Raw genomic sequence first — 15,146 nt, forward strand, 5'->3', positions numbered from 1 at the left:
GAGGGTTTTCAGAGATCGCCTAAAAGCTAATAGAGTAGGAGATAATCGGACAGATAAGGGTAAGGAGTTCCATAGGACTGGAGAGGCTCTGGAAAAGTCCTGGAGGCGATCATGGGAGGAGGTGATGAGTGAGCTAGACAGCAGGAGGTTTTGAGAGGAACGAAGAGAGCGATTAGGTTGGTAGTTTGAGATGAGGCTAGTGATGTAGCTGGGGGCTAAGCTGTGGATTGCTTTGTAAGATGTTGTAAGTATTTTGAATTTAATTCGTTGGGTGAGCGGAAGCCAGTGGAGGGATTGGCAGAGAGGAGCAGCGGACACTGAGCGATTGGTGAGATGGATGAGTCTGGCCGCAGCATTCATGATGGATTGAAGGGGGGATAGCCTGTGTAGAGGTAAGCCAATGAGGAGGGAATTGCAGTAGTCGAGGCGTGAGATGACCAGGGAGTGAACTGGGAGCTTTGTTGTGTCTTTGGTTAGAAAGGGGCGTATTTTGGAGATGTTGCGGAGGTTGAGGAAGAAGGATTTGGACAGCGATTGGATGTGGGGTTTGAGTTCAGAGTCCAGGACAACACCTAAGACCTTGGCATGCGGGATGGGCTGATAGTAATGCCATTGATATTGACAGAGAGATCGGGGGAAGGGGCACGTGGTGGAGGAAAGATTAAAAGCTTGGTTTTGGATGGGTTGAGTTTGAGGAAGTGGTGAGACATCCAGACCGATTTATCTGATAGTAAATTAGTGATACGTGAGGAGACTGAGGGAGAGAGCTGAGGGGTGGATAGGTAGATTTGGGTATCGTCAGCGAAGAGATGGTATTGGAAGCCGTGGGAGGCTATCAACTGACCTAGAGAGGAGGTGTAGATTGAAAATAGGAGAGGTCCGAGAACAGAGCCTTGGGGGACCCCAACAGAGAAGGGAAGAGGAGAGGAGGAAGTAGAATTGTACATAACGCTAAAGGTGCGATTAGATAAGTAGGAAGATATCCAGTGAAGAGTACAGTCACGGAGACCAAAGGCGTGGAGTTTTTTTGAGGAGGAGGGGATGGTCAACCGTATCAAAGGCAGCAGAAAGGTCCAGAAGTAGGAGTACAGAATAGTGTCCATTGGTTTTGGCAGTTAGCAGATCGTTTGTCAGTTTTAGGAGAGCAGTTTCAGTGGAGTGTTGAGGCCTAAATCCAGACTGAAGGGGATCAAGGAGGCTATTCTCAGCAAGATGGTCGCACAGTCTCTATGACTCTCAAAGGCCTGGGCGCCACATTATGACGTCACGCCCGGCCTGGCAGTTATAAATACTGCCCCAAGATCATTCTTTTATTTTTTATCTCAGGCTTTGTAGCCGGTAGGAGATATCTGAGGTCTTATTGACCCCACATCTCTCCATAAAGAGGACCTGTCATTCACTATTCCCATTACAAGGGATGATTCCTTGTAACAGAAATAAGTGATAAAAAAAAAAAAAAAAACTTAAAGGGAAAATGTAAAAATCAAAAAAGAAACAATACAAAAAAAATAAAATAATTTAAAGTGCCACTGTCCCCACGTGCTCGTACGCAGAAGCAAACGCACACGTACGTCACGCCCACATATGTAAACGGCGTTCAATCCACACATGAGGTATTGTTGCAAACGTTTCAGCAAGAGCATAAATTCTAGCAGAAGACCTCCTCTGTAACGCTAAACTGGTAACCTGTAATATTTTTAAAGCGTTGCCTATGGAGATTTTTAAGTACCGAAATTTGGTGCCATTCCACGAGTGTGTGCAATTTTAAAGCGTAACATGTTAGGTATCTATTTACTTGGCGTAACATCATCTTTAACATTGTACAAAAAGATTGGGCTAACTTTGTTTTTTTTTTTTTCTAATTCATGAAACGCATTTGAAAAACTGCTGCGCAAATACCGTGTGACATAAACAGTTGCAATGACCACCATTTTGTTCCCTAGGGTCTCTGCTATAAAAAACATATATAATGTTTGGGGATTCTGAGTAATTTTCTATATAAAAAAAAAAAAATGATGATTTTTTTACATGAAGGAGCAGAGTGCCAGAATTGGCCCGGTATGGAAGTGGTTAAATTGACAGGACTAATCTGTGTACCACAGGAGCACATACTGTAGCCAGTCGGGGGGAGCCAGAATTATTGTTGGTTGGTAGGGGATCAAATACATTATATATATATATATATATATATATATATATATATATATATATATATATATATGTATATATGTGTGTGTATATATATATAATATTGTCAAAAGTATTGGGACACCTGCCTTTATGTACATTAACTTTATTTTTTGCATCCCAGTCTTAGTCTGTAGGGCCCGTGAAATGGCGACAAACTTCAGTACCCTATATTTTCTAAAAGCAACGCTTCGCAAGCCCCCTATAGGTCATCAGTTTAGTGCTATGGAGGAGATCTGTTGCTAGAAATAGTGCTGTCACTCCGGCGTACATTGCTATGTGTACCATGTGTATTGCAATCAACGTTTTCATGCATAGGCACCCCTACGCATGTGTTTACGTAACGTTCGTACGTGCATATACACTTTATTGTCAAAAGTATTGGGACGCCTGCCTTTACACACACATGAACTTTAATGGCATCCCAGTCTTCGTCCGTTGGGTTCAATATTGAGTTGGCCCACCCTTTGCAGCTATAACAGCTTCAACTCTTCTGGGAAGGCTGTCCACAAGGTTTAGGAGTGTGACTATGGGAATGTTTGACCATTCTTCCAGAAGCGCATTTGTGAGGTCAGGCACTGATATTGGAGAGAAGGTCTTGCTTGCAGTCTGCTCTAATTCATCTCAAAGGTGTTCTATTGGGTTGAGGTCAGGACTCTGTGCAGGCCAGTCAAGTTCCTCCACCCCAAACTCGCTCATCCATGTCTTTATGGACCTTGCTTTGTGCACTGGTGCGCAGTCATGTTGGAACAGGAAGGGGCCATCCCCAAACTCCTCCCACAAAGTTGGGAGCATGAAATTGTCCAAAATGTCTTGATATGCTGACGCCTTAAGAGTTCCCTTCACTGGAACTAAGGAGTCAAGCCCAACCCCACGGAAATGATTTGGACTTGTGCACAGATCTGTGTTCCCGTGTGAATTAACCCATGCAGTACCCATATTGCCAAATGTTTTAGGACCCCCTTCAAAATAATCGAGTTAGATTGTTTCCAGTGAAGGACATTATTAAAATAGCAGCATGAAAAGAGATTTAAAGCAGAACTAAACTTAAATCACGTAATTTTTATTGAACATTTTTTTTTAGTTTATACAAACAACACATAAACATATTCTCATGTACATAATAAAGTTACCCCCCATACCCAAATAATATCAAAGAAAGAAAAGAAGAAGAGGAAAAAAAAACAACCCTCCCCCCCCCCCCTCAATTCATAGAGATATCCATTTTATCCCACCATTTCTTCCATATTTTAACAAACTTCTCTGGACAACCTCTATGCAGAAAACTTAACTTAAGTTACATAAAACTGCGAGCAGACAGCTCTTTGTTTCAGAAGAGACATGCTCTGTCTCCTTTGCAATAGTAAACACCTCCCTGCTTACAGTCTTATATTAAATGTACACCTAGCTGTGCACTCTTGGCATTCTCCGGCTGGCCCTTGGTGACTGACTTCGAGGCATAGTTACATAGTAGGTGAGGTTGAATAAAGACAATAGTCCATCCAGTTCAACCTGTGTAGGTGTGTGTGGCTGTAATCATCTCTCATACCCCTGAATGTTCTGATCCTTGAGATGTACGTCTAAGAGTCTTTTGAAAGCCACCATACTTCCCGCAGAAACCACCTCTTGTGGTAGAGAATTCCACAATCTTGTAGCCCTAACAGTAAAGAACCCCCCACGTTGCCTGAGGTTAAAACTCTTCTCCTCTAATCTCATTGTATGCCCCCGAGTCCTCATGCAATCCCTTCGACTGAACAGCTTTTTTTCTAAGCTGAGATCCCCATTTAGATATTTAAAAATTGCTATCATGTCCCCCCTCATGCGTCTCTTCTCCAGGGAGAATAAATCAAGCGATTGCAGACGCTCTTCATAATTAAGGTCCTCCAATCCCCTAATCAGTTTAGTTGCCCTTCTCTGGAATCTCTCCAGCTCCAACACATCTCTCCTGAGGACTGGTGACCAGAACTGGACAGAATACTCCAGATGCGGTCGGACCAGAGTTTTATAGAGTGGTAGGATTATAGTTTTATCTCTGGAATACATCCCTTTCTTTATGCATGCTAATATTCTGCCAACTTTGGCAGCTGCCGCTTGACATTGCATGCTGTTGCCTAATCTATCAACCAAGACTCCCAGATCTTTCTCCATTTTTGATTCCCCCAAGGGCTCCCCTCCTAACGTGTATTGTGCTTTTATGTTTTTAGTCCCCAAGTGCAAAACCTTACACTTCTCCACATTAAACCTCATTTGCCATGTCATTGCCCACTCCGTTATTTTGTCCAGGTCATTCTGTAGGATATCTGCTTCATGCTGTACAGTTATTGCCCTGCCCAATTTTGTGTCATCTGCAAAAACTGATATCGAACTACTGATCCCGTCCTCAATGCTGTTTATGAATAAATTGAACAAGGTTGGTCCCAGGACTGAGCCCTGGGGGACCCCGCTTGCCACCTCAGACCAGTCTGAGTATGCGCTGTTTATTACCACCCTTTGGACACGCCCTTTAAGCCAGTTCCGTATCCAAGAGCAAACCCTGCTGTCGATACCTGCAGACCTGATTTTATAAATTAAGCAAATGACATCATTGCTCCACCATCCAATCAAGAGGCTAAAAACCTGACGACACTCGGAATTGGGGGGGAGAAAGATGACAGTGGCTGGCGAGGGATGTAACTGCGGCATCGCTGGAAGGTGCAGGGAAGTATTTTTGGGGGTTTATCGTTTTGCTTCAAGACCATTGTGAGTTTCCAACCTTGTGGACACAGCTTAGAGAAGGCCCTTTCCTGTCTTCTATGTACAAAGCCCGCTCCATAAAGACGTGGTGTGACCAGCTTGGTGTGCAGAATCTCAAGTGTTCTTACACAGAGCCCTTACCTCAACCCTATTGGACACCTTTGGGGTGAATTGGAGCACCGATTGTGAAACCGGTCTTCACATCCGACATCAGTAGAACAACAAACGCCTGCTCATGAGTAGATGGACCATGTAGTGGTTAAGATGTCAATGATACCCGGTTGTACAGTGGATAATTCTTAGGTAGCCTTGTTGGACTGGGGTTTTCCTGACCATACTGGCCTAGTGCATTATCAAATGTATTTATTAGAGAAATAGTGATAAAAACCTATAGATGTCTACTCACAAACAGCGCAATAGTAAAAGGTCATATGGCCACCTATTGGCACTTTTTCACTGCAAGTACCGGCTCGGCTCCACTCGGCCCTGCTTGGCTCGGTTTGGTTTTCCACTGCATGGTACCGCATGGTACTGTGTTGGAACGGCTCGGTACGGTTTGCTTTTCCACTAAAGTAGTAAGTGGGTGGGATAACACCGATTCTCTGACCAATCAGTGGCTAGTAGTGACAAACAGTCAAGGCTGCATGCAAAGGATTGTGGTATATGGTATCAGTACGGCCCTCTTGGAAAAGCGCCGCCGTACCATACCGAACCGTTCCAACACCGTACCATGTGGTACCACGCAGTGGAAAAGCGCAAAAGCGAGCCGAACCGTTCGGTTCCATGTAGTGGAAAAGCGCCGCCGTACCGAACCGTTCCAACACCGTACCATGTGGTACCACACAGTGGAAAAGCTCAAAAGCGAGCCGAACCGTTCGGTTCCATGCAGTGGAAAAGCGCCATATGTGGCTGTTTGCTCGTAAATGACCGCGACCCCTAACCGAGGGAAGGGGCCCTATTCCCTCAGTTAGAGATCGTGGTCATTCATGAGTGAATAGCCACATAGGTGGCCTGATGACCTTTTACTATTGCGCTTTTTGTGAATAGACATCGATGTTTTTATAACTATTTCTCGAATACATACATTTGATAATGCACTAGGCCAGTGCGCCCCCTTCTACTACTTTTATCTTTTTTCTTTTTTCATCCGACATCAGTACCTGACCCCACAAATGCTCTTTTTTTACTCAATGGGCGCAAACTCCCCTTGAAATGGGAGTGGAGGTTTTTGAAAATGTTTGACCATATAGTATAGCCGCAACGTTCCTGCAGTGTGTTTCATACTACTCATAGATATTATTGATATTTGTTTGGTTTCTCCTCTAGATGTCCAGAAGTTAATGATCCCTCCAGACCTCTCCTTGTCCACAGAGGGAAGCTCACTGTATAACTCTTCTCTGTCAGAGACCCTTCCATCAGGAGCTGTGATCCCGACACTGAGCATCACCCCTGCATCGGGTAAATAACACTGACAACATACTGTGCTTCATAAACATCAAAAAGCAAAAAAATTGTGTACAGTGGGTACGGAAAGTATTCAGACCCCCTTAAATTTTTCACTCTTTGTTATATTGCAGCCATTTGCTAAAATCATTAAGGTTCATTCTTCTTCCTCATGAATGTACACATAGCACCCCATACTGACAGAAAAACACAGAATAGTTGACATTGTTGCAGATTTATTAAAAAAGAAAAACTGAAATATCACATGGTCCTAAGTATTCAGACCCTTTGCTGTGACACTCATATATTTAACTCCGGTGCTTTCCATTTCTTCTGATCATCCTTGAGATGGTTCTACACCTTCATTTGAGTCCAGCTGTGTTTGATTATACTAATTGGACTTGATTAGGAAAGCCACACACCTGTCTATATAAGACCTTCCAGATCACAATGCATGTCAGAGCAAATGAGAATCATGAGGTCAAAGGAACTGCCTGAAGAGCTCAGAGACAGAATTGTGGCAAGGCACAGATCTGGCCAAGGTTACAAAAAGATTTCTGCTGCACTTAAGGTTCCTAAGAGCACAGTGGCCTCCATAATCCTCAAATGGAAGACGTTTGGGACGACCAGAACCCTTCCTAGAGTTGGCCGCCCGGCCAAACTGAGCTATCGGGGGAGAAGAGCCTTGGTGAGAGAGGTAAAGAAGAACCCAAAGATCACTGTGGCTGAGCTCCAGAGATGCAGTCAGGAGATGGGAGAAAGTTGTAGAAAGTCAACCATCACTGCAGCCCTCCACCAGTCGGGGCTTTATGGCAGAGTGGCCCGACGGAAGCCTCTCCTCAGTGTAAGACACATGAAAGCCCGCATGGAGTTTGCTAAAAAACACCTGAAGGACTCCAAGATGGTGAGAAATAAGATTCTCTGGTCTGATGAGACCAAAATAGAACTTTTTGGCCTTAATTCTAAGCGGTATGTGTGGAGAAAACCAGGCACTGCTCATCACCTGTCCAATACAGTCCCAACAGTGAAGCATGGTGGTGGCAGCATCATGCTGTGGGGGTGTTTTTCAGCTGCAGGGACAGGACGACTGGTTGCAATCGAGGGAAAGATGAATGCAGCCAAGTACAGGTATATCCTGGACAAAAACCTTCTCCAGAGTGCTCTGGACCTCAGACTGGGCCGAAGGTTTACCTTCCAACAAGACAATGACCCTAAGCACACTGCTAAAATAACGAAGGAGTGGCTTCACAACAACTCCGTGACTGTTTTTGAATGGCCCAGCCAGAGCCCTGACTTAAACCCAATTGAGCATCTCTGGAGAGACCTAAAAATGGCTGTCCACCAACGTTTACCATCCAACCTGACAGAACTGGAGAGGATCTGCAAGGAGGAATGGCAGAGGATCCCCAAATCTAGGTGTGAAAGACTTGCTGCATCTTTCCCAAAAAGACTCCTGGCTGTATTAGATCAAAAGGGGGCTTCTACTAAATACTGAGCAAAGGGTCTGAATACTTGGGACCATGTGATATTTCAGTTTTTCTTTTTTAATAAATCTGCAACAATGTCAACAATTCTGTGTTTTTCTGTCAGTATGGGGTGCTATGTGTACATTCATGAGGAAGAAGAATGAACCTAAATGATTTTAGCAAATGGCTGCAATATAACAAAGAGTGAAAAATTTAAGGGGGTCTGAATACTTTCCGTACCCACTGTATGTATAAAGCTTAAAGCAGAGTTCCGCCTTCCCCTCCACCCCCTCCAAAAATGAAAAGTCAGCAGCTACACACACTGTGCACATGCTGTAGCTGCTGACTTTTAATATTAGGACACTTACCTGTCCTGGAGTCCAGCAATGTCGGCACTGCAACCGATGTTTCCATCTGCTGTCGGGAGCTGCCGCCGCCGCCATTGCCGTAGATAACCGGGCAGTGAAGCCTTGTGGCTTCACAGGCGGGTCCCTACTGCGCATGCACGAAGTGCGCTGGGCATTCCTATTGGCTCGGCGGCGGGGGAAGGAAGAGTGGGCCAAACTTCCAGGGGACGGCGCCTGGGGAAGTGGGGAAGGGTACCTGTCAAAAACAGGTACCCTTTCCCCCTCCCCCCTGAAAGGTGTCAAATGTGGCACCGGGGAGGGGGGAGAGGAAGCAAAAGAGCGGAAGTTCCACTTTTGGGTGGAACTCCGCTTTAACTCCAAGATATTCCTTATTCATTAAAGGGTAACTCTACTTTCGTGGGGAAAAAAAAAAAAAAAAAAAATATATATATATATATATATATATATATATATATATATATATAGCGTATACAATTGCTACACAAGTCATATTGTAATTGAATGTTAATAAAAGTGACCCTTCCTTTTCAGTCTGCAGTGCTGTCATTTTTATGCAATATGGCCACCTGGAGGCGTTCTGTACACAGATCGTGTACTGACCACCCCCTGATAATTTAATTTCTCTTTCGTTATTAACGGGCACAGCTCCTGATCTTCTTAACCATTGAGTTATACTGCCCCCTACAGGAGTAGAACACTAGGCAGAAAAAAAGTCTGGCTATGCCTATGAGCAGTCCCAGGGGGTATACTCCCTCTCTCTGCTATAGGTACTATAGGTGCCTAGTCAGGAGTAAGGACCTAGTTCCTTGCTGGGATCTCTGGTCCTGGCAATTTTTTTTTATTTAGATTTTTTTTTTTTCCTCCTGTTTTTTTCCTGTGTGATCTACAATCAACTGCCGGACTAGGCGACAAGCTGAATATTCTAGATCCAGTGGTCACCCCAGTCTGGCCAGCGAGCACGCACAAACCTCAGCTCCCTCGCTAGCGAGTTAAATGCCTCGCGAGTTCGCATATGACCGGGTCTCGGCCCGAATCGCAGCGTTCCTCCTGGCTCACAGCCCCCCATTTCGATGTTGAGGGGTTCTGCCTGGAGTGATGCCCGTCTGGTTCCTGGAATAGTTAGTAGCTGTCCCCCCTCTCCCCCTGGAGGGTTTTAGGGGTTCCCCTCCTTCCAGTCAGGCACCCCCCTTCATCTGTCCCCCATCCTATCCCCCCCCCCAACTTATGCTGGGGCTGTGTGGGTAGTCTGGTCTACCTCCTGCGGTGGGGGCAGGGCTCTATGCTGGCGATGTGGGCAGGGGGTGCACCGCCGGTGACCACAGGATTGGCTGGGCGGGGATTTGTATCTGGTGGGGGTTGTACCTTGTGGGGGCTCCTGCCAGGGCCCCCCTGTCCTGCCTGGACCTCTCCTTGAGGCCTAGGACAGCCTCCTGGGTCCCTGGGAGCCTTGTGGTGCCACGTGGAGCCGACATTTTCTTGTTGTCTGTGTGCTCCATGCACAGCGTCCATGTTTATGTAGTCCGGCGGCCATTTTGCAGTGGTTTGCCATTGGAAATAGTAGCGGCCATGATAGTGGAGCCCTCTGGGCGACGTTTTCGGCGGTGGGAGCCCCTCCTTATCCTCCTGGATCCTTTTATTTCTTGATCGCCGCTCGTGCAGTGCAGATTCTCCTGGTGGCTGCGGTGCCTGGTTTCTGTGGGTTGGTGAGCCTGGTGGGGTCCTCTCCCTTTCTGCTGAGGATCGAATGGTGCTCTGTGTCTGGCAACCGGGAGGTGCTGGCAGAGTGGTGGGGGGTCATCCCTTAGCAGTGTTTTACACTTTTTTGTGGGGTCCCCCTGGTGACTCATGGAGTCTTTGGATCACATCTCCCCACCTGATCCCCTCTCTGGGGCTGCGGGGCCCTCCGGGTCCCATCCATCCATTAATGCACGGTGGTCCTGGAGTCCTTTGTGTCCCAGGTGGAGGTGGCTTTTGGGCGACGGGCTGGCATAAAGCTCCCTCCGCCTTCCCCTGCCTCATCTGTCTCTTCAGATCCTCAATCTAATTTGGCCGCTGTGGAGGTCACCCTGCTGGGTCTGCGACCATGAGCTCTGATTCCTCAGATAGTGAGGATGATACCCACGCACGAAAAGGCGCAGGTTGGGACGCACTGATTGTTATCTGTGCCTGAGACTTAAAGTTGTAAGACGCAGCTGCGGCTGTGATGGAGGCGCAGGTTCCCTTTAGCACTCCCAAGCCATCCAGAGTGGCAAAGGAGTTCCCTTTCCCCGCCTATTTTGACAGAATTGTCACTAAAGAGTGGGGACTACCAAAGCGTCCCCTTGGGGTCCCTAAGCTAATTGCTAGGCGATACCGCTATGAGGAGTACCTTCTTAAGAAATGGACTGTTCCACTGGTGGTGGACCCTCCAGTTTCCAGATTAAACAAGGCAACCATGATTCCGGTTGAAGAGTCCCTGCCTTTTAAGGACCTGGCTGACAGGAATCTGGAGGCTGTGGCCCGCAATTTGTACACCCTGGCTGGTTCGACAATGAGGCTGATTTTCATTGCCCTGGTGTCGCAGACTCTGACTGAGTGGGCTAAGCTTTTACGCTGTGACCTGGAGGGGGAGTGTAACGCTCCTGCGTTTTTAGTATAGGCTGGATTTGCAGCTGCAAAATCTCCACTCAGTAGTCATGTAGAGATGTGTTGAATACCAGATCCAACTCTCCAGGACTCATCACCGTGGGCCTGTCAGCTTCAACATACAGATATATACACACTCAATGAGATGTTCCTGGAGTGATAGAATGTATATGATAGTATGAAGGTGATGTGCTGAAGGGACAGGTGTGAACAGTGACAAGGATGGTAATCACTTGATAGGTTTTGTATAGGAGAGTTCAAGATGGTATTTAGGAATGCAGATAGGTTAGTATCGAGTATGCTAACAGGTGGTGAGGACAGCAGATGACAAATACAGGATAGACTAACCCAGTGCAAGGATAGATAGTAGTAGACAGGAGAGCTAGCAATCTATGCAGCAGTGCAGATGATAGATGGTAGTAGGCTGAAGAGCTAGCAATCTATGTAACAGTGCAGATGATAGGATAGTATAAATAGGTAGTAACAGTCCTTAATGTGCATAGGTAGATAGTGCAATAAGGTTATGGAGGGTTCCCCTGCGGGGTACTTATCACTTGTAATGTTAGTAGTTTAGAGAGGTCCAGTAGATAAGGAATGATCCGGTAGCGAGATACAGGGATCAGTAGCGAGGTTCCGGTCTGCTCCAGGTAAAGGGAATGGCTGGAGGTTCCGATCAGGAGACAGGCTTGAAAGCATGTGGATAGCAAGGCAGGTTGAACGAACAATGTGAGTGAGACCACCGGCGGTTGAAATAGCCGCTCTGCGGCGCTCAGCAGTGACATCATCGTTCTTAAAGGTATATGCGTACCACCTGAAGAGAAAGGTGGGACGCATTACAGAGGAAAGTGGTGATTAAGGGTACCGGAGGTACCAGAATCTTACAGGGAGTAGCTCCCCCCTGCCTTTGCTGAGCTGGCGGACCAGCTGGTCCAGGGGCTGCAGTTTATCTGTGATGCCTCTTTGGATGCGGCTCTCCTAGTGGCTCAGCTCTCTGTTTCGGCAGTGGTCCTTCCGCGTGTCTTTTGGCTCAAATGCTGGTCTGCGGACCAGATTTCTAAAAAGGCTTTGACTGATCTTCTTTTCAAGGAGATCGCCTGTTTGGTGCTACTCTGGAGGACATCATTACAGGTCTCACAGTGGTGAAGAGTACCTTTCTTCCACAGGCTACTAAGGGCAAGGACCCTTGTCGTAGACGTGGGCCCTCCTTCTTGGCTCATGAGAAGTTTTTTTGTCTCTCCGGGTTGCCTGACCAGGGAGCGAAGCCCTTCGGGGTCTCCTCTGGAGGATCCAAGGCAACTTGGTCTTGCAAGTCAAGTGCAGGCTTTTCCAGACCCACAGACAATGCCCCTTCAGCATGAAGGTGCGCCCTCACCCATATCTGGGGTGAGGGGACGTCTTCGCTGGTTCCCGGACCCGTGGACTCCCCTGGCACAAGAACAAGTGGGTCCACGAGGTAAGTCGGTCTGACTACAAGATCGAGTTTCGTTCTTACCCTCGGGTAAGGTTCTTCCTTCCAACGTTCGACTGTCCCTGGTCCGCTTACAGGCTCTTTTTAGGGGGGTGCATGACCTTTTACTTTACGGGCGATGGTCCCGGTTGCGACTTCCGAAAGTATTCAGAGGTTTTACTTAATCCTGTTTACAGTCCCCAGGAAGGAAGGCAAGGTGCGTCCAATTCTGGCCCTCAAGGCGCTGAACTGCTTTGTGCGGGTGCAGAAGTTCAGAATGGGGGGGGGGGATTTTCTTGCCTCCATCGACATCAAGGACGCTTACCTTCACATTCCAATATGCGTCGGTCTTCAGCGCTTCTTCGGCTTTGTCGTTTCACATTCCAATATGCGTCGGTCTTCAGCGCTTCTTCGGCTTTGCCGTGGGAGAGGGGCATTATCAGTTTGTGGCGTTTCCTTTTGGTCTAGGGTCTTCGCGAAAGTGTTGGTCCCGGTGCCAGCATTATGTCAATGTGGGATCGTGGTACTGGGCTACTTGGACGTACTCCTTCTGCGAGCTGAGTCTCCTACTGCTCTGGTGGAAAAACCTTAAAATCACCATATGAGCTTGAGGGAGTTTGGCTGAATTCTAAATTTTCAGAAGTCTGCTCTGATTGCGTCCACAAAACTGGACTATCTGGTTCTGACTCTGGATTGGCCTTAGCCAGAGTGCTCCTTCCTCTGAACTTCAGAAATTCCAGACTGCAATTCTTCTCCTGCTGTCCAGCAGATTGTCATCCCTCCGGACTTGCATGCGGGTGCTGGGCCTGATGGTGTCTACCTTCGAGGCACTTCAGTTTGCACATTTCCATTCGAGGTCCCTGCAAGGGAGATTCAGCCAAAAGAGACAAGAATCCGCAGTCTCTGGACAATCCTAGCCGGCTGAGCCGGGAAACGAAAGAGTCCCTGATATGGTGGCTTTGTTCTTCGCCGCTTCGGCTGGGTAAATCCTTCCTCCCCTTGTATTGGACAGTGGGCACCACGGATGCCAGCCTGTGTGATTGGGGAGGCGTCCTCAGCAAATATTTTGCTCGGGGGATCTGGACACTGGAAGAGTCCAGACTACTGATCAATGTCTTGGAACTCCGAGCGATCAGACTGTGCCTCGAACATTTGACGGATCGTCTTCAGGTATGTCCAGTGTGTATTCAATTGGACAATGCCACGGCGTGGCTTATGTCAGTCGCAGGGGGGCAAAAGAAGTGTCCTGGCGACTCTGGAGATAGCCAGCATTCTAAGTTGGGCAGAATGGTTCGTTCCAGCCCTCTCCCACGTACACATTGCCAGGGTGGAAAACTGGCAGGCGGATTACTTCAGTCGGCAGGTGTTGGACCAAGGGGAGTGATCTCTTTATCCGGAGGGGTTTCATCAGTGCGTCCTCGGCAAATATTTTGCTCAGGGGATCTGGACACTGGAAGAGTCCAGACTACTGATCAATGTCTTGGAACTCCGAGCGATCAGACTGTGCCTCGAACATTGGACAGATCGTCTTTAGGGATGTCCAGTGTGTATTCAATCGGACAATGCCACGGCGTGGCTTATGTCAGTCGCCAGGGGGGCACAAGAAGTGTCCTGGCGACTCTGGAGATAGCCAGCATTCTAAGGTGGGCAGAATGGTTCGTTCCAGCCCTCTCCCACGTACACATTACCGGGGTGGAAAACTGGCAGGCGGATTACTTCAGTCGGCAGGTGTTGGACCAAGGGGAGTGATCTCTTTATCCGGAGGTGTTTCATCAGTTGTGTCTTCAGTGGAGCATCCCCGAGGTGGATCTGTTAGTGTCTTGGCTCAACAGAAAGGTGCAGAGGTTTGTGGCTCAGTCACGGGATCCTCTGGCGGATGCCACAGATGCGCTGGTGGCCCTGTGGGGTCAGTATCGTCTGATTTTACACCTTCCCTCCTTTCAAGCTTCTGCCAAGACTTCTATGCAGGATCGAGGCAGAAGGGATTCCGGTCATCTTAGTGGCTCCGGACTGGCCTTGCCAGGCTTGGTACGCTGATCTGGTGCTGCTGGTAGCTGACGTTCCTTGGAAGCTTCCTCTCAGGATCTGTTGTCACAAGGACCAATCTTCCATCCTATTTTACAGTTGCTGGCTTTGACCGCTTAGCTGTTGAACGCCAGGTGCTGATGGATAGAGGTTTGTCGGTAATTCCAATGCTGTTAAAAGCTAGGAAATCTACTTCTAGGAAGATCTGCCATCGTACTTGGAAGACATACATTGCATGGTTTGAGGCTCTTGGGTTTCATCCTCGCTCTTGTTCGGTGGCTCGGATCTTGACCTTCCTTCAACGAGGTTTGAGCAGAAACTGGCCTTGCGTACTATCAAGGGTCAGGTGTCTGCCATAGCAGTCTTCTTTCAACAGCCCTTGGCCACATACTCCTTGGTGCGTACTTTTCTTCAGGGAGTTAGGCACTTGACCGCTCCAGTGCGATCTCTGTTGACGCCTTCGGACCTCGATTTGGTAATCTCAGTCCTCCAGAAGCCTCTTTTTGAGAATCTTCGGAAGAGATTCCCCTGCTTACGCTGTCCCAGAAGGTGGCCTTTTTTTGGTGGCTTTCACCTCTGCGCACAGGGTGTCAGAATTGGCGGGATTATCCTGTCGTTCACCTTACTGGTAGTTCACAGTGGTTAGGTGGTTCTTCGCCCCTGTCTGTCCTTTCTTCCTTAGGTTGTCTCTGATTTTCATTTGAATGAAGACCTTGTGTTGCCTTCCCTGTGTCCCAGGCAAACACATCCGAAGGAAATTGCCTTGCATGCCTTGGATGTGGTATGGGCGATTAGGGTGTACCTGGCAGCTACGGAGTCTTTTAGGAAATCAAACTCACTATTTGTGCTCAC

General features: G+C 47.7%; 1 protein-coding gene across 2 annotated transcripts in view; it reads left to right on the forward strand.

Moving 5' to 3' along the window:
• Nucleotides 1–15,146, forward strand: part of SZT2 (SZT2 subunit of KICSTOR complex) — a 355,341-nt gene that overhangs the window by 103,645 nt on the left and 236,550 nt on the right. For both annotated transcript variants that reach the window (XM_082264795.1, XM_082264796.1), the window contains exon 25: nucleotides 6,247–6,378. In XM_082264795.1, the coding sequence (XP_082120921.1) occupies nucleotides 6,247–6,378 (132 nt within the window). The remainder of the gene's footprint in view (nucleotides 1–6,246; nucleotides 6,379–15,146) is intronic.

This window comes from Pelophylax lessonae (genome assembly GCF_965119305.1).
Source record: "Pelophylax lessonae genome assembly, chromosome: 8".
In the NCBI taxonomy this organism is placed as follows: domain Eukaryota; kingdom Metazoa; phylum Chordata; class Amphibia; order Anura; family Ranidae; genus Pelophylax; species Pelophylax lessonae.